General features: G+C 53.8%; 1 protein-coding gene across 1 annotated transcript in view; it reads left to right on the top strand.

Annotated features, from left to right (window-relative positions):
- The window catches only part of CORO2A (coronin 2A), a 55,253-nt gene that overhangs the window by 8,474 nt on the left and 28,686 nt on the right, over nucleotides 1–18,093 (top strand). Inside the window, exon 2 of the mRNA XM_041004678.1 lies at nucleotides 17,789–17,989. Within this exon, the coding sequence (XP_040860612.1) occupies nucleotides 17,789–17,989 (201 nt within the window). The remainder of the gene's footprint in view (nucleotides 1–17,788; nucleotides 17,990–18,093) is intronic.

Genomic DNA, 18,093 nt, shown 5'->3' on the forward strand with positions numbered 1-18,093 from the left:
AGAGGGGATGAGCTACATTCACATCATGACTATGCTCAGATGTATATATCCTGCATTTTATTTTTTAGTTACGTTTTGAAGATTTTATTTATTTTCATTGAAAAAGCCAAATTTGCAGAGAGACAGAAAGATCCTCCATACACTGGTTTAGCCTCTTAAAAGGTTGCAACGGCTGGAGTTGAGTCGATCCCAAACCAGGAGCTTCTTCCAGGTCTCCCATGTGGATACAGTGTCCCAAGGATTTGAGCCATCCCCCACTGCTTTTCTAGGTCACAAGCAGGGAGCTGGATGGGGAGTAGAGTGGCCAGGACACAAATAGGCACCCATATGGAATACCGACACTTAGAGGGTGGAGGTTTGGCCAGTAGAGCTACTGTGCTGGCCCCAAGATTTATTTATTTAAAGGGCTGGGGTAGAAAGAGAGCTTGATCTTCCATCTGCTGGCTTAATCCTCAAATGGCCATAGTGGTCAGGGCTGTGCCAGGCTAGCCTGGAGCTCCATCCAGGCACATGGGTGGCAGTGCCCCAAAGCCCTTGGGCCATCTTTTCCTGCTTTCCCAGGAATAATAGGAGGGAACTGGATCCAAAGTAGAGCAGCCAGGACTTGAACAGGCTTCCATATGGGATGCCAGTAATCCCAGGCCATGGTTTAATATGCTGTGCCACTGCACCAGCTTTAGGTTTGTTTATTTACTTGAAAGACCGAGATCTGTTATCTGTTCAGTTCACTCTCTCACTGTCCACAATAGCGAGTGCTGAGCCAGGAACGCCATCCAGGACTCCCACGTGGGAGACAGAGATCCAGCTACTTGAACTGTTACTGCCGTGTCCCAGGGTGCACGTTAACAGGAAACTGGAGTCCAAAGCCCAAACGGGACTCAAAGCCAGACACTCCAGCACGTGACATGGGCTTCCTAAGCAGTGCACTGCACGTCTGTGCCAGATTGGCTTATTTTTAAAAGACCGGGGGCCAAGTGGTTGGTTAGTGGCTGAGACTAAATGAGCAGGTGAAAGCAGCATTGGCCGTGGCCATGAGCCAAAAGTTAGGAAATGGGATGAGTGATGGGGTGGCCCTCACAGAGGATGGCCACAGTGGGCAGAAACCTCTCCCACCTGGGGCCTCCTGCCTGCTCGGGAGTGCATTTACCTGCCCCTGCCCCTCGCCCAGCTCAGACCTCCCTGCTCATCCAGGGCTTGGCTTTTGCCAGATGATGTGAGAAAACACCCAGGGGTTGTTAGGGTAAGCTGATGTCCAGAGACCCAGACAGCCACGTGCACGGCCACTCCTAGCCTTTCGGGCAAGTCAAGCTGAGTGTGCAGCGGACTTGGGCATCTCTGAATGGCTTGTATCATTTGAAATGGGTCCTTGTGTCCCTTCCTTGGGCCTGAGCCTGTTTTTACCGATTCCCTGCGGATACAGTCCCAGGGCTAGTGACCTCTGGCAGGCGACAGGAGGTTAGTAGGATGCTGGCTACTGGCGGTATTTAAATGAGGGTCACCAGAAGTAGGCGGGTTAAAGTTCATTGCCTGGGATGGGAAGGGATGGCCGAGGTCAAGGAAAGGAAGTCACTGGCAAGTGAGAGGGCCCAGGAAACAAGGCTCAGAGACCGTAGCATGAGTCAGAGGGCACACAGCTGCTAAGAGCTTGGTTCCCTGGATTTTCCTTTGTAGACGAAAACATGATGACTCATGGTCCACAGTCTAGTGAGGAATCCGGAGGCCAGGGAGGGGAGTCATGGCCCATGATGGGGACAGATGGTAATGCATAGTAGGAAGACTTCCTGGAAGAGGGGGCCTTTGTGTGCTGTGGGGCAAAGTGCTGGAGAGGGAGACTGGGAAGCAAACAGCCCGAGCAAGGGACTGGAGTGGGGAAGCCCATGGAGCGTGCTAGGGAGGTGATGCCTGGTGGGCTTTGGCTCACTCTGAAGGCAGTGGTATAAGGAATTGGCCGGCACCAGGGCAGAAGGGCTGGAAGTGGCTGCCAGGCAAGAGAGGAGAATTTCCCCCCTACCCTCAACACTGTGGAGAATTCCAGGCACGTGGTGATGATGAAAAGCCAGAATTGCTGTGATCTTGGTTTTTATTATATTGCAAATAAGATTCGTGTATTTGAGTTATAGAGAGACCTTCCACCTGCTGATTCACTTTCCAGATGGCCGCAGTGGCCCACACTGGGCCACGCAGAAGGCAAGGGCTCAAGCACGTGTGTCACCTGCTGCTGCTGCTTTCCCAGACGCATTAGTGGGGAACTGGATCAGAAGTGGAGCAGCTGGGGCTTGAACTGGCGCCCATACGGGATGCCCACTGTGTTACAATGCTGGCCCAGGTTGTGGTTTTTAATCATTCTTCAGGAAACTCTTGCCGGGCCCAGCACAGTAGCCTAACAGCTAAAATCCTCACCTTGCACGCATTGGGAGCCCATATGGGTGCCAGTTCTAATCCCGGCAGCCACACTTCCCATCCAGCTCCCTGCTTGTGGCCTGGGAAAGCAGTTGAGGATGGCCCAAAGCCTGCACATACATGGAAGACCTGGAAGAAGCTCCTGGCTTCAGATTGGCTTAGTTCTGGCCATTGTGGTGACTTGGGGAATGAGTCATTGAACAAAATATCATCCTCTCTGTATATCTGACTTTGCAATCAAAATAAAATAAATCTTGAAAGAAAGAGAGAGAGGAGAGGAGAGGAGAGGAGAGGAGAGGAGAGGAGAGGAGAGGAGAGGAGAGGAAACTCGCCTTGTTGGCTGCTTCCCATTGCCTCTTGTCCCCTCCCCTCCCCTCTTCTCCTTCCTCCCTGTCCCCCCTCTTCCGTGTATCCTTCTTGGCCACACCATGACCCTACATGTCCAACAAAGAAGCCCATTTTGGCTTTGGAGTAGACAGTGCTGCCAGCTGCAGCTCCAGTGTGGCTTCAGCTTAAGAGGGAGGAGGGTCAGGAAAGAAGACAGCCTGGAGGAGGAGGCAGGAAGGAGCCAGGAGATGGGGAGATGTAGAGCAGGGGAGGCAGAGCCATGGAGATGGGGAGAGACGTCAGGTTGTTGCCTTACAAGACACAGGACCCGTGTCCACAGCTGCCCACCACCAAGCCAGGTATAGACTGCATCTGCACAGGGACACCAAGTCGCTGAGTCCCAGGGGGCACTGCCAAAGACAGACAGAACTTTCCAGGTAAAAGAAGGGGCCACTGCACAGTCGTCAGGTGTGGTGTATAGGAACTGGGCTTGATTAGTCCCATTCACAAATGAGCCAACTGAGGCTGCAGGATGAAGAAGAGAGGCACATGGATAGGGATCTGCCTGATGTCCAGTAAGAGGACCATGTCCATTGGACAGCTGGTTTTAGTCTCTAAATATCTCCAGGTCCTGCTCCCTAACCAGCCAGGGTCCCTGAGATAAGTCGGGCCTTTCTCAGTCCTTGTTCTGCACCTGTTGCTACCCATCCTTGTGACCTGAATTTCTTCTTTGGATCACTCATCTTCTATTCCCATGGTGCAAGAGGCTCCAGTGCATGCTGGAGAAATGTCACAGCTTTACCCACAGTTCCTGGGTATGGCCCCATGGATACCTCCCCAGCCAGAGTCTTGGGCAGCCTCAAGTCTCATGGCCACAAGTCTCTAGAAAAGCAGGGGTGAGCAGGACCCCCTTATTCCTTTTTTTTTTGTCTTATTTTTAAGATTTTTTTTCTAAAATTGGAAAGGCAGATTTACAAAGAGAGGAGAGACAGAGGGAAAGATCTTCCATCTGCTGACTCACTCCCCAAGTGGCCACAATGACTGGAGCTGAACCGATCCGAAGCCAGTAGCCTCTTCCTGGTCTCCCACACAGATGCAGGGTCCCAAGGCTTTGGCGCATCCTCTACTGCTTTTCCAGGCCACAACTGGATGGGAAATGGAGCAGCTGGGACACAAACTGGCGCCTGCTTGAAGAGGGAGGATTAGCTAGTTGCATCTGGCTCAGTCTCATCATTCTTTGGTCCGCTTTTGGCAAGCTCTGCTAGTTTACAAATTCAAGACAAGGGAACAAGAGTGATGGCAAGTGAATCTGGCATGGCCAGAAGGCAGTTCTAGGTGGTTTCCTTTTTTTTTTTGCACTGGGGCAATGCTGTTGGACTCGAGGCTTCTGGTCACGGTCATTTGTCTGGTATGGAAGTTACTGCAGAGGGGACAAGCTCAAATTTTGGTGCCTTGGGCAAGAGGAGGCGACCAGAAAAGCTCAGAGCCCCCTGCTCTCCTGTTCTGGGACTTGAGCCTGCTGCTGCCCCCAGGTGCCTACCACAACATCTGGTCTAGTGGGTTGAGATTGCTCTGTTTGCTATCCAGCCCTCCCACCTTTGGATGCAGGTACCCTGGCTGCCTCTGAGTCCTGGGCTTGCTGACTCAGTTTCCCCTTCTGTTTCATGTTTTCAGGATCTGAGCCACAAATTCTAGGGTCCTTGGTGTGCATGAGAAGTAGGGGAACCTGCTCTCTTGAACGCTTCTCAGCCCCTCTTTGCAGAGTGCTAGGGTGATCTGGGCAGCAGACTGTAGGAAAAATGGGGACAGCTTGGAGCATCATGGTGGCAGGGGCCAGTGGGGAGATGACTGAAAAGGGAAACGATGATAAACTGAATCACTTAGAAAATTCTGTAAGTTAGAGCCACCCCCCAGGCTCAGGGATGTGGCTGATGGGGCTCCACTGACAGAAGCCAGAGGTTGGGATCCCTGTAAATTTTTACTCAGAGAGGCCTGGTGGCTTAACTTGTCTTCCTCAAGAAGTAGGGAGCTCCGTGCTTCTGTCATGACACCAGCTGAAACCCTGAACTGTCCCCATGTAGTGGTGGGGACCCAAGGCATGGAGCCGGGCTGGCTGTCTGCCTGCTCAGGGCTCTGGGCTCTGGCACTCCTGGTATATCGTGTCTGCTTCTTGGCCCGGCTGTCATCCAGCAAGAAGACAGTTGGAGACTCAGTGGATCTGGCCGGAAATTGGATTAGATCCAAGCGGGGCTTTCCATCATCTGTCAGCACCGAGGGCTGGGGCGGGGCACAGGCTGCCGCTGTACTCACCCAGGGGGAGGGAATGCTCCCGGGCACAGATGAACCCTACCGCTACCCAACTTTTGAGATCTGTGAGAGGTGCTGCAGAGAGGAATGAGGGTCCTTGTCTTCTGGCTCAATCTGGAAGCCCCATTTGAAGCCCCACACACTTTCGGTTTCCTTTTTGAAGATGTATTTGTTTGAAAGGCAGTGACAGAGAGAAGGGGGTTAAGACAGAGACAGAAATCTTCCATCTGCTGGCTCACTCTCCAGCCGGCCACAACAGCCGGGGCTGTGCTAGGAGCCTGGGGAAGTAGTGTGATCTTTGCTGGAGGCCCTGAGAAGCCAGAGAGAAAGGGAGAGCTAGCACCTGACCCTGAAGGCATGGCAGAAACCAAGGCCAAGGATAAGGAAGGGCTGAGAGATGGGAGGTCAACGGGAGACCAGAAGCAAGTAGTCATGGCGGGGAGTGTGGCCAAATCCTTCCTGTATTTCGTTGAGCACAATATGCAAGAGACAGCATCACGGTTCTTATCTGTCTGATCTGCAGCGTGGCGGTTCCTTTCTTGCATCTGCCTGCATAAGCTTTGTGCAGTAGCTGCTTCGGCCGCTATGGGTTTTACCTGAGCACCAGGGGCTGTGTGTGCAAGGCACAGCCAGCAGACCTGAGGGATGCATAAGTTCACTGGCTCCTCCTAGCACTCCTAAGGGGGGCTGTCGGCCCTCGTGCTGATTCCAGCTGGTAGATGAGGACCTGAGGTACAATCTGCTGCTGCTCCTGGTCGGGGGTTCCCCGGGTCCCCTATTTATTGTGGACCTACTAAGTACTACGGCACTGATGAGCTGTTTGTTCGGTTTTTGTTTTGTTTTGCTTTGCTTTGTTTTATTTTCTAATTTTTAAATATATATATATATTTTTTTTTAATTGGAAAGTCAGATATACAGAGAGGAGGAAAGAAAGAGAGGAAGATCTTCCATCCACTGATTCACTCCTCAAGTAACTGCAGTGGCCGGAGCTGAGCCCATCTGAAGTCAGGAGCCAGGAGCCTTTTCCAGGTCTCCCACATGGGTGCAGGATCAATCCCAAGGCCTTGGGCCATCATCAGTTGCTTTCCCAGGCCACAAGCAGGGAGCTGGTTGGGAAGCAGAACTGCCAGGATTAGAACTGGTGCCTATATGGGATTCCCTGCGTATGCAAGGCGAGGACTTTAGCAGCTGGACTAATGCGCTGGGCCTGCTTTGTTTTGTTTTAAGGATTTACTTATTTTTACTGGAAAGGCAGAGTTACCAAAAGGAGAAACAAAGATCTTCTATCCGCTGGTTCACTCCCCAAATGGCCACAATGGCTGGAACAGGGCTGATCAGAAGCCAGGAGCTGCTTCTAGGTCTCTCACCAGGTACAGGGTCCCAAGGCTCTGGACCATCCTGTACTGTTTTCCCAGACTGCAAGCAGGGAGCTTGGTGGGAAGTGGAACAGCCGGGACATGAACTGGCTCCCTTGCTCTGTTTTTATTTGAGGACGTACGAAGTGCTAGAGCTATGTGCACTATGAATTACTTGCTGTGGTGAGAGCTTGTGCAGACATGGCATCAAGATCTAGAGAAGGCCAGGGTGTCTGCAGGGAGCTGCTTGCTGTTCAGCTGGGGAAGCCATCAGGGACACGCGCCACTCTATGGCGGCTGCCTCGTTTGCAGGTGGCTGTGTACTGGCCTCGGGCCTTAGGTTGTCTGATGTGAAGGATGTTGGAGAGAATAGAAAGCCTGGCTCACAGTCCTGAGCCCCACCGATTCAGGAGGTGGCTGATCATGCATCCCCAGAGTGCTTGGCGTTCACTGAGAAAAGCTGCGCCATGCTGTGAGCTGAGTGCTCTCAGCACATCTCTGGAATGGGCAAGGTTCCCCCAACCCAAGGGTGCCTGAGTGGGTGAAATGAGTGGTGGAGCAGGAAGGGGCTTAGTTACAGCATGAGCAGATCTGCGGGAAGAGTGGTCCCCACAGTCAGCCACCTGGGAACTTGTAAGAAAAGCACATTCTCAGGTTCTGTCTGCACCTGTTTGAATGTGGTTAGAACCCTGTGGGTGGTTGTCCACCCTGCAGGTGCCAGGCTGTCAGCCCCTACTGCAGAGAATTGTTAAATGCGGGCACCTGCCCTCACTGCCAGCCTGCAGCAGGGTGCCTGTTTGAACAAGAGTACCGACATCTGTCCTGGTCCTGGTGCTGGCAGCCTGAGTAGTCAGTCCATTGATGCCCCGGCCCTCATGGCCCACACTCCCAGCCTGAACACAGGCAGGCTGGAGACGGCTGCCTGCCCCTTCACGTCCCGCCATGCCGCAGTGCCCTGCCTGGGGAGCTGAAGGCCACTGGAACAGTGGCCTGTGTCTCCGTGGCGATAAGCAGGCAGGAGAGGAGCAGAAAGGAATTCCCCATCCCCTCTTGGTCCTGTGTTGGGGGAATTCCTGTCCCAGGGCGGTCATGTTCCATGTTCTTCTCAAGCCTGAGTGAGGGAGGCCTCAGAATCTCCTGCCTGTGGGTTCCGGGCCTGCAAACAGTCTACCTGTGAGTTTACTGCAAGACCCTTGTGGAGCAAAGAAAACCAGTACATCTAGCAGCCAGCCCCAGAGTTCTGGCTTCCAAGTCACAGGGACTAAATCTGCTTCAGCTGTGACCAGGCCACGCCCTCAGGGCTTAAAACCTGGGAGGCCGCTGGCCGTCTCAGGTGTCTCGTCCCTCATCCTTGGCGTGGTTGGCATTCAGGGCCTCATCCAGTCGCCCCACTACTCTGCCCCACCCTGCCCTGAGTCCAGTCCAGCCTAGACACCTGCTCCCTTCCCCCACACTGTAAGTTCCTTCCGGATTCAGCTTGCGGCTTACATGCCAGTCTCTCCCGTCAAACCGACCTGGTCTGGGCATCCCTGCCTCTCCCTTACAGCACCCGGCATGCCCCCCCCCCTTCAGAGGTTACCCAGGAAGACTGGCTGGCTGAGGTACTGCACCTGGCAGAGCAAGTACTGGCAGTGGAATGCAAGACCACAGGCTGATCCCAGGACCCTGAGCCTCTGACTTCTACAACGGGCCCCATGCATGGCACTCCCCCTCTCTGGACTTTAGTGTGCCCTGCTGTCCAAAGATGGACCCAGAAACCGTGCCAGGGACAGCGAGCCAGAAGCGGAGGCTCCAGATTCGCGACTTCCTGCAGGCTGCTTGGAAAGTCCCTGTGACCCTTGTAGCTCGAAACTGCCACCTAGGGAGATTGTGGGTCAATAAACCCGCCCGGGATTCGAGTCAGGGCTTGGTATGAGTGAATAATCAGGAGAGCAGTTCTCTGTCTCCAGAAAGTCCAAAAGGTCCTGCCCACAGGTGGATGGCTCCACCTGCCCCTCTGGCCGCATCCCCGTCCCAGGTGTGTCTGCCAGGTGCTGTGGCAGAGCCCACAGCTGATTGCCCTCACAGTGTGGTGAGGAGGCTGTTGCCATTGTACAGATGAAAAATCAGAAAACCTGAGGGGATGAGGTTTGTCCAAGGTCGTCAAACAAATCAGTCAGAATTAAGGGTTTCTGGTTTGACTGGCACAACTGCTAGGAGAGGGGCTTCAAGAAGCCCCCTGGGAGGGCTCGGGAGAGGCTGGTGGCAGACAGGGGCAGGTGCCTCAGGTCTGTGGGTGTGCACAGCCAGCGTGAGGAAGGGTAGGGCACGGAAGGGAGCAGGCAAACCCATGCCTGCCCTGGGCTGGGTGCTTTGCACATCTCAGCCTGCCAGCCTCTGAAGTGGGTATTAGGGTTCTCTTTCACAAATATGAGCCTGCCAAGGTGCATGAACTGGAGACTAGGTAGATCCAGGCCGTTAACCTGGTACTTGGCTTGTAAATGAGAGGGAGATCAGAGAGAAACAGGGACCCTCAGAACCAAGTCCAGCAGGCGACTTTCCAGTGAGGATACAGGAGGACCTGGGTGAGATTTAAGAGTGTGAGCAGGGGCAGATGGGAGATGAACTGATGAGTCCCCAAGGAGCAGGCTGCTGAGGCCTCGGCCAGGGTGGAGGGCCTGTGGGGACCAGGGTTGGGGAGGGCATGCTGGGAAGCCCCCGGGGTCAGGAGAGGTCAAGCTGTGTCTGAGGCGTCCAACCCAGGGACCCTGGCTCTGGGCAGTGTCAGATGTCAGAACAGGCATTCGCTCAGGCCTAATCTGATCAGGAAGAGAAGAGGCTCTTTCTTGGCCGCCTCTGACTCAATCTGTGTTTCCTGCGGGCCCACGGGGAGGCATCTGTGCTGGCTGAGAGGATGGGGAGGGAGGGAGGTCGGGCAGGGGCGAGAGGCCCAGGGACAGCACAGGCTGCTGGCTGCCCCTCCAGCTCCATGCCCAGAACGGTCAGATTGTCTCAGGGTCATGTGCTGCTGCTTCCCCGCTGCCCCAGCCTGGCCCTGCACACACACCCATCCCCCGCAGCCCACCCCACCCCACCTGCCCAGCCTGTTTTCTGCCCGTTCTCCCAGCGCCTCAGGGGTGCTTTGCTTTTCTCCCAGGCCTTTCTGTGTCTCTGTCTGCAGCTCTGCACTTTCCGGTTTTTTATTAGTTTGATTGTTTTGGCTTTTTTTTTTTTCTTAGCTCTGCAACACACTGAACCCTCAATGCATAGGCTATACTGGACTTAGTGACCTGCACACACAGCAGGGACCGTGGCAATGTCACTGCATGTGTGCCAAGCACCCTCTAGGGGCCACATGGCTTGCCTTGCTCAAGCACCAGGGCATGGTCTCTGGCAGAGTGTGGCCTGGCCCCCTGCCAGGAGACTGCAGGTCAGCCACTAGAGAGCTGGGCCATCTTGGGTAGGTGGACATGACCCCTTAGCACCTCAGTTTCCCCATCTGTAAAGATGAAATGATGCCTGGATAGAGGGGAGGACTGTGAGGTCATGGTTATTTGTGGTTTGAAATCCTTGGGGAGGAGGGTTCCAAAGAGGGGCTGCTTCAGGGAACAGCAGTACTGTTTGCAGCGACAGGCATGTCCTCTGATCACACTGTGCTTTGGGATCCCCATAGTTGCATGTGGCTGTTGGACTGTGGGAATGGGACTCGCTGAACAAGGCACCACACTTCACATTTGATTTCATTTGAACTAATTTTTACCTCTGTTAGAAGCCATGTGGGACAAGAGAGGCTTCTGTGTCACACAGGACCATGGTGAAAAGCCTGGCGGTCAAGCTGCCAGGCTGCTGTGCTGAGCCAGCAGGTGCTGAGATGCTCACGCTTTCCATCTGAGTACCTGGGTTTGATTCCTGGCTCTGGCTGCTGTCCTGGCTTCCTGCGAATGCAGACCCTGGGAGGCAGCAGTAATGGCTTCTTCTAGGTCTCCTACATGGGTGCAGGGGCCCAAGGACTTGGGCCATCTTTCACTGCCATAAGCAGAGAGCTGGATCAGAAGTGGAGTAGCTGGGACTCAAACCAGCACCCACATGGAATGCTGGCACTACAGTCTGAGACTTAACCTACTGTGCTATGGCCTACCCCTTACCCCTGCCAAAATAATAATAATAATTTATTTGAAAGGCAGAGAGAGTCAGACAGAGAGAGGGGTCTCGTCCACCACTTCATTCCCAGATACCCACAGTGGCCAAAACTAAGTCAGGAGCAGGCAACTCCATCCAGGTCCCAACTCCTTAGCCGTCACCCACCTCTTAGGTGCATTAACAGGGAGCTGGAATCAGAAGTGGAGCCAGAACTTACCCCTGGGTACCCTGATATGTAATGTAGCTGTCCCGCTGCTGTGCTGAATGCTGCCCCCTTCCGTCTCTCTTGATCTGTTGTGGTCATTTTTCCTTGTCACCAGTTGAAGAAGCCAGAGCTTCTGCTTGATCTTCATTGTGATGACATCAAATGTGAACCCTGAAGGCGCAGTGGAATGGGGCACATCCATATTGCTGTAACTCTTAATCTTTGAGGACTAACCCCTGTGCCCATGAAGCAGCCCCCTAAGTCCCTGGCAGCCCCCCATTCTCCACTCCACCTCCTGGAATCCTGGTCCATGTTCTGGAGCTGACTCACAGTGGGTCCCCCGCTCTAGCCTTTTTAAGGTTGAGTGGCATGCTTTTGAACAGATAGATTTTGCTTCTTCGTTCATGCGCCAGTGGCCTACTGGGTCTATTCTGAACGGTGGCTGTGGTAGCTGGTGCCACTATCAACAGGAGCAGATGGTACCTCTTGGAGACCCGCTTTCCGCTGTATGCTCAGGAGCAGAATTGCTGGCCCCTGTGGTGATGCTATCTTTATGTTTCTGAGCAGCCTGCTGTGCTTCTTTCTCAGGGTCCTACAACGTGTCTCATCTCCACCCATGGAGTACAAGGGCTCTGCCTTCTCCACACCTTCCCTCCATGACACCTGTGGCCCAGTGGTGTCCACCTGAGACCCTGCTCACACTCACCATGCTGTGTTGGATTGGAGCCCCCTGGCTGTGTGGAGCACATTTTCATTGGCTTACTGATCATCAGAAGTTGACCAGTCTTTCTGCTTTAGAGAAACACCTATGGGTGTGTGCAGAGATTGGCGAGCGAGTTCAGGTGTCCCTGACCCTGCTCCATCCGTTGCACCATCACTTGTGTCTCTGTCACCTGCTGAGCCCCACCCTCAAGGGGGTGGAGGTCTGTGATTCTTATGATCTGGGAACTTAACAGGCTGCCCAGTGATCCCATGTGTTGGGTGGTTGGCATCTGGAGCTTGGGACTATGCTTCAGGAACCACCACATCACAATCATGTGACATTTCTGTTCTTGCTCCCCATGCCCATGGGAGTCCTTGGGGAGTTGGAGAAATCCTAGGGTCCACATTTGACTTAGGTGTTTCCAACACAGCTGCAAGCCACTACCCTGTGCTGTCACTGCCCCCAGGGTGGGGATGGAGCACATCACAGCACCTGCCCTTGGCCTTGTCCCTGGGAGGTACAAGCAGTGTGGAGGTGGGCCACAAATCCTGCCCCCAGCTCATGGTAAGCAGCCAGGACTGGGGCCCAGGTGACATCCAAGTCATCATAGGCATTCTTAGAGTTTTCTGCACTGGAATCCCCTGTTCACTTGCCCAAGGTGTCAGTTGGAGTCATTTCTAGAAGCTTCTCTACACAGGCAAGCTGTCCAGGTTCTATAAGAGAACTGTCATGCAAAATCCAATTTCTGGAGGCCTTGTTGGAGGAGGGACCAACTTGTTCCTGCCTGCCTGCCTGCCTGGCATGTCCCCAGGGTTAACACTCAAAGTTCTGCATCCCACCCCATTCCCAAGCCCAGACAATCCAGGACAGTCAGTCCCCCCAGCTTCTCTGGAGCATGACCCAGTCTCCTTGCTTTGAAAGAGGGAAGGAGAATGACCCAGACAGGGAAAGACCCCCTAGGTCCTGCACCACACTGGCTGTCACTCCAGACCCCGTAACACCTTGTGTTGGAAGATGGCCCAGCCTTGTGTTAGCAGCAGAGAGAGGGACTCAAGGCATCCTGGGAAGGAAGGTGGCCACGGGGTGCCTGAGGAGCAGGAAGACTCCCTGGGAAACTGCCGGTGAACCCCAGATAGGCTATGGCCTCCTGGGCCAGAAGTTCTGCCTCCCCCTGGGGTGCATTGGAGCCCCATCTGGACCCTAGTTTGGTTAGTGAAGAGCTTTCTGATCCAGGTCAGGGGCCTGGCCAGGGTGTAGATGAAGCAGGTAGGCTGGCCATCAGCATGGGGAGCCATTGTAGCTCCCTGCTGCTTGTGTTTCTAGTTTTTGCAGATCGCCTTCACATATAGTATCCTCTCCTCTCCCGGAATTTTTTTTTTAATTTATTAATATAATGACTGGGTGATTTACAGTTCTAATCCTCACACCCTCCACAGGCACTTATGGGGATAGCTCCATGAGCCCACAACGTCAGATTGTAAGAGAAGAAAAAAAATCATACAAATCCTATGTCCTTTGACTCTCCTAGGCGAAGCCACAGACTTGTGGGGAAACGGTGGCTGTGCCAGATTCCTCCTCCTCCCAGACGTCCAAAGACCAAATTGGGGCATTCCGTTCTCTCCCCGAGGCCACAGGCAGCGCAGTTAATAATCCGTGCTGCTGGCTTGGGCCACACCCAGTTTGTAAAGTGCTCCAGTCACCTGCAGCTAACCCTTGTCCTGCACTGCTTTAAGGGCTGGACACGCAAGGGGAGGCCTTTGGGAATGAACACCAAAATCTCTCTTTCTTTCTGTCTCTCTCTCTCTGTCTCTATCCTCCCCACCATCTTTCCTACATACAACACAACTTGATTGTCACAGAAATACACTGGCATAGCAGGAAGAGCACTCCGCCTCCACTTCCACATCCCTTACTCTCACACATGCTATTTTTTCCCCAAGGCTTATGTATTTTTATTGGAAAGGAAGAATTAACAAAGAGGAGATAAAGAGGTCTTCCATCCACTGGTTCACTCCCCAGAGGACTAAAAAGCCAGGGTTGGTCCAATCTGCAACCAGGAGCTTCTTCCAGGTTTCCCAAGTGGGTGCAGGGGCCCATGTATTTTCCCAAGCCATTAACAAGGAACTGGCCAGAAGTAGAGCAACCAGGACTTGAACCAGTGCCCAGGTGGGATGCTTATGTCACAGGTGGAGGATTAACCTGCCACGCCACAGTGCCTGCTCCCCACACATACTATTTTGCTCAAGTCACCTCCCTTGTACCTCAGTGTTTTTGTCAACAAATGGGGACCATAACCACTCCCCTGCCCCCATCTGCCAGGAAAGTTACAGGGGATGGGACAGCCAGGCGAGCCACTCTGCTGTCAAGCATTGAGAAACCAACTCCAAGCAAGGTTGAACCCAAAGGTGACTCAGTCCTTTTACTGCAGGGGGAGGGAACTCACAGCCGTGGAGCCTGATCCCATGGCAGCAGGCCCGCTAGGCATGGCAGAAGCCAAGGTGGGGCAGAGCATCAGATCTGCCATGCTTGCCAGAGCCAGCCTCACCTTTGGCACGGGCCCAGCTAACCTGCTGGAACAGGGCAGGACCAGACAAGTGGCCTGTGAGAGACCTGGCCCAGCCCAGGGGCGCGGGTCCCCTTGCAGACTTCCTGGCAGGCTGGCACCTGTCCTCTGAATGCTGAGTCATGAAAGTTGCGCATGCATCAGCACACACGGCCCACAGGTGCACACATACATGTACTCCGCTGAGATCACAAGGACACTCACATATGCCACGCACACAGCCTGACACTTAGCTCACACAACCCAGGCACACCTTGGTGTGCCACCCCACCCCCTGCTGCTATAACTTTCCTCCCGTGGCCACATGGTAGGAAGAAGCTTGGTGGTGGACTAAGGGCCAGGGTGGAGCAGGTGTTATTGATGGTCATGACTACTGTACGGCCCTGCCAGCTGGCTCCCCCTGCACCAGCCTGTTTTGCTCTTATGCTGGGGATGGAGCCTGGTCCCTAGGGAGCACTCAGAGTTGAGTTCTTATTGCCCTGAAGGTGACCAGGAGCTCCTGGAAGCTGTGGCCATTGGCTTTTTGAGGCTTCCACTTTCTTCCTGGGTGGGAGCTGCCCCTTGGGCATCAGCCTGAGCCGGAGGCAGGGGATGGGGGGCTGTGAGGGAGTTAGGGGAGTCCCCACAGGGAGTAGACTGGTGGTACAGGGCATGGCCAGGGGACCAGGATTGTTGATGACTAAAGGTCAGGCTGGCCATGGCTGCTGTGGCTAGCCCTTCCTCCCATATACACACAGTACACCATGTGTACTCAGGTACAAGTGTGTGCCTATGCCTGTCTGCCCGGGTGACTGTGGCCTCTCACTTGCTCTAACATGTCCCTTACTTGCCCTAACACTTCCCTCACGTGACTGTGGCCTCTCACTTGCTCTAACATGTCCCTGGGTTTGTGTGCCTGCTCCACTCGCTGGTGCTTGCTTCCTGCTGATGTGCACCCTGGGTGGTAGGCGTAAGGGCTCCAGTGTTTGAGTCCCTGTCTCCCATGTGGGAGAGCTGCACAGCAGGCTGCTGCCTTCCACCTGGCCTGGAGGGTGCAGGTGTTACAGGGAGTGAACCCCAAGATGGGAGTTCTTTCTTGCTCTGTCTTTCCCTTTCACACGAACAAACATCTCTGAAATTCAGTGAGATCCTCTCATTCCCCCTTCACCGCTCTCCAAGTGCAAGTTCCACCTCAGGGCATCTGGGTTCTGTGTCCTCTTTGGCTTCCTTTCTCTTGCCTGCAGCCAAAAACAAGGGTGCCCAAGGCTGGCAGGCAGGTGTCAGGTGCTTCGGCTGGGGGTGATACACACTACTTCCTACCGTGGTCCATGGGCCAGAACTAATGCCTGCTCACCTGCATCCTCCCACCGCCACTTTCCTTCTCCCAGCCCAAGTCCAAATTCCTTCCTCAGCTGCCGCCTACTTGCTAAGACCCTAGGGAGAGTATAGTATGGTTCTTGCTGTTCCAAGAAGGCCTTCCTAACCAATGCAGATAAAACAGACCCTGGCTGCATCCCTCCCTGAGCCTGTTTCCATTGTTGAATTTACTGATAGGAAGCTCAGCACCACATGTGCACGCCACCTCCTCTGTGTGAAGGCCCTGGCAGCATACTTAATAGCTTAACGCTCCTCAACACCTTGGGTGATCTTTTTCCTGCACTTTCCCTGTGTCCCTATTTCTTACTGTGTATTTTTAGTTTCTGACTATTCTGTATCTTCTAGATTTCTGAAATTCTTGGTTTTTTTTAAAAAAAGATTTATTTATTTTTATGAGACACTCAGATTTACAGAGAGAAGGAGAGACAAGAAAGAAAGATCTTCCATTCACTGGTTCACTCCCCAAGTGGCTTCCACGGCCAGAGCTGAGCCAATCCAAAGGCAGGAGCTTCTTCCGGGTCTCCCATGTGGGTGCAGGGTCCCGAGGCACTGGGCCATCCTCTACTGCTTTTCCCAGCCACAAGCATGCACCTGGATATAGGAACTGAAGCAGGTGCAACACAAACTGGTGCCCGTATGGGATCCCAGCACGTGCTAGGCAAGGATTTAGCCAGTGGGCTGTTGTACCTGATTTCTGTAATTCTTAACTCATTTCTGGGAGCAGATGGGTATTTGTTAGTCCATTCGCTGCTTCCTGTGTTGTAATCCTGGTGAACACAGCCATGATTGGGGCCAGGAACCAAGACATGTGGGTGTCACAGGCCCCTGTGCTCAGAAGGCCTTGGACTAGGCCAGCCCTCTGATGGCTGGGATCTACCCAAGTTTGTGGTCTGGTCGTGTGTCTAGAAGATGACAGAACAGTCTCTCCTCACTCCTCCTGCCAGCCACCAGAATGGGCAAGTACCTTCTTGGACAAGTGGGGACCCAGCCAAATGGGGAAGGGCTCTGGAAAGTTTTTGGGAAGTGCATATTGTGTAATAATTGTGCTTAGATTCAAAACACATTTGTAAAAGGTGCATTTATTGGAAAGGCAAAGTTACACAGAGAGAAGGAGAAACAGAGATCTTCCATCTGCTAATTCACTCCCCAAACATTCTCAAACTTCTTGGGCTAGCCTGACCAGATACTGGGGCCAGGAGCTTCGTCTGGGTCTCCCACGTGGGTGCAGAGACTGAAGCACCTGGGCCATCTTCTGCTGCTTTTCCAGGCGCATCTCTGGACGTTGACTTGGGAGTGAAGCAGCCAGGACTTAAACTGGCGCCCATATGGGGATCCTGGTTTTCAGGCAGTCTTACTGTACCACCATACCAGTCCCTCAAAACATATTTTTGCATCCAAATGAGTTTTTTTTTTAATTCCATGTTCCAAGTAGTTCTCGAAGCTCCCTTGTCTGCATCTCACCATGCAGCTCAGGGGTCTGGGGTATACAGACACAGCGCTGGGCACTCATGGCAGTCAGGGACGGCGGGTTGTCCAAGGACTGTCAGAGAACCTGCAAGCTATTAGGGAGAAAAGACCCTGACACCAAACCCTGACCCCAGGTGGATGGAGTCTAGGGCAAAGGTCAAGAGGAGAGACAGCTGTGGAGGGGTGGCTAGCTGGGGTGTCCAGGAGGATTCTCTGGAGGAAGTGACTCTGGAGCTAGGGAAGGAACGGACTTGAATTTGTGGAGCTGGGCAAGGCCAGGAGTGAGAGCCTAAGGACCGGAAACACCACAGCAGGTGGACAGGAAGCTGCTTAGTAGCATCTAGGGCGAGCAAGAACCCGCCAGTCTTAGAGTGTAGACTGAGATCCATCAAGGAGGCCTGGAATGCCAGACTGACCTTAGCTTTGACCCTGGGGACAGCAGCGAATGGGGCATAGAGAAGGGTGATGTGAGCCGGGGCAGGCATCGAGAGGAACGCCACAAGGTACGGCGTGCCCCAGGCCCCTCTGACAGGCCACTCGTGATCTGGCCCTGTGCACCTCTCAGGCTTGAGTGCCCCCTGCTCATGCCCACCATCCTGTTCACGCATGTGTGTGATGGCAGGTGTGTAAAGCTCCTTGCCAACGCTACTCATCCCACAGCTTTCCCCAAACACCCCATGTTCCCTTCCACCTTGGGGCGTCTCTCAAGCTACTCCCTTCCCCTGGGGTGCTTCCCAGCTCTTCCTGGTCTTGTCTACAGAGCCAGATTCTACCCAACTTTCAGCTCACATGTACCCTCCTCTGGGAAGCACTCCCTGCTTGCTAAATACACACTCTCCTTACAGCCTAGAACACACTGAGTTACCTACCGCGTGGGACCCCCCAACTGCTGCTCCAGCCCCACCCTCTTAGAGACCCTTGCGGTTCTCCCCAGATGGATCAGGGTCTGGGAGCCTCAACTTACCAGTTCTATTTATCTCTCACAGATGTCATGGCACCCCCAGTACCGGAGCTCCAAGTTCCGGCACGTCTTCGGCAAACCAGCCAGCAAGGAGAATTGCTATGACTCCGTGCCCATCACCCGCAGCGTGCACGACAACCATTTCTGTGCCGTGAACCCCCACTTCATTGCCGTCGTGACTGAGTGTGCCGGTGGGGGCGCCTTCCTTGTCATCCCTCTGCACCAGGTAAGGACCTCTGATCACTCTGGAGGGACAGCTAGCACAGAGGGATGGTGGCAGAGCCCAGGTTTCTAATGTCGCAAGTGCTTCAAGTCCCAGCCTTGCCTGTG

This window comes from Ochotona curzoniae, unplaced genomic scaffold (genome assembly GCF_017591425.1).
Source record: "Ochotona curzoniae isolate NIBS_2020 unplaced genomic scaffold, NIBS_Ocur_1.0 scaffold_3208, whole genome shotgun sequence".
Classification (NCBI taxonomy): Eukaryota; Metazoa; Chordata; class Mammalia; order Lagomorpha; family Ochotonidae; genus Ochotona; species Ochotona curzoniae.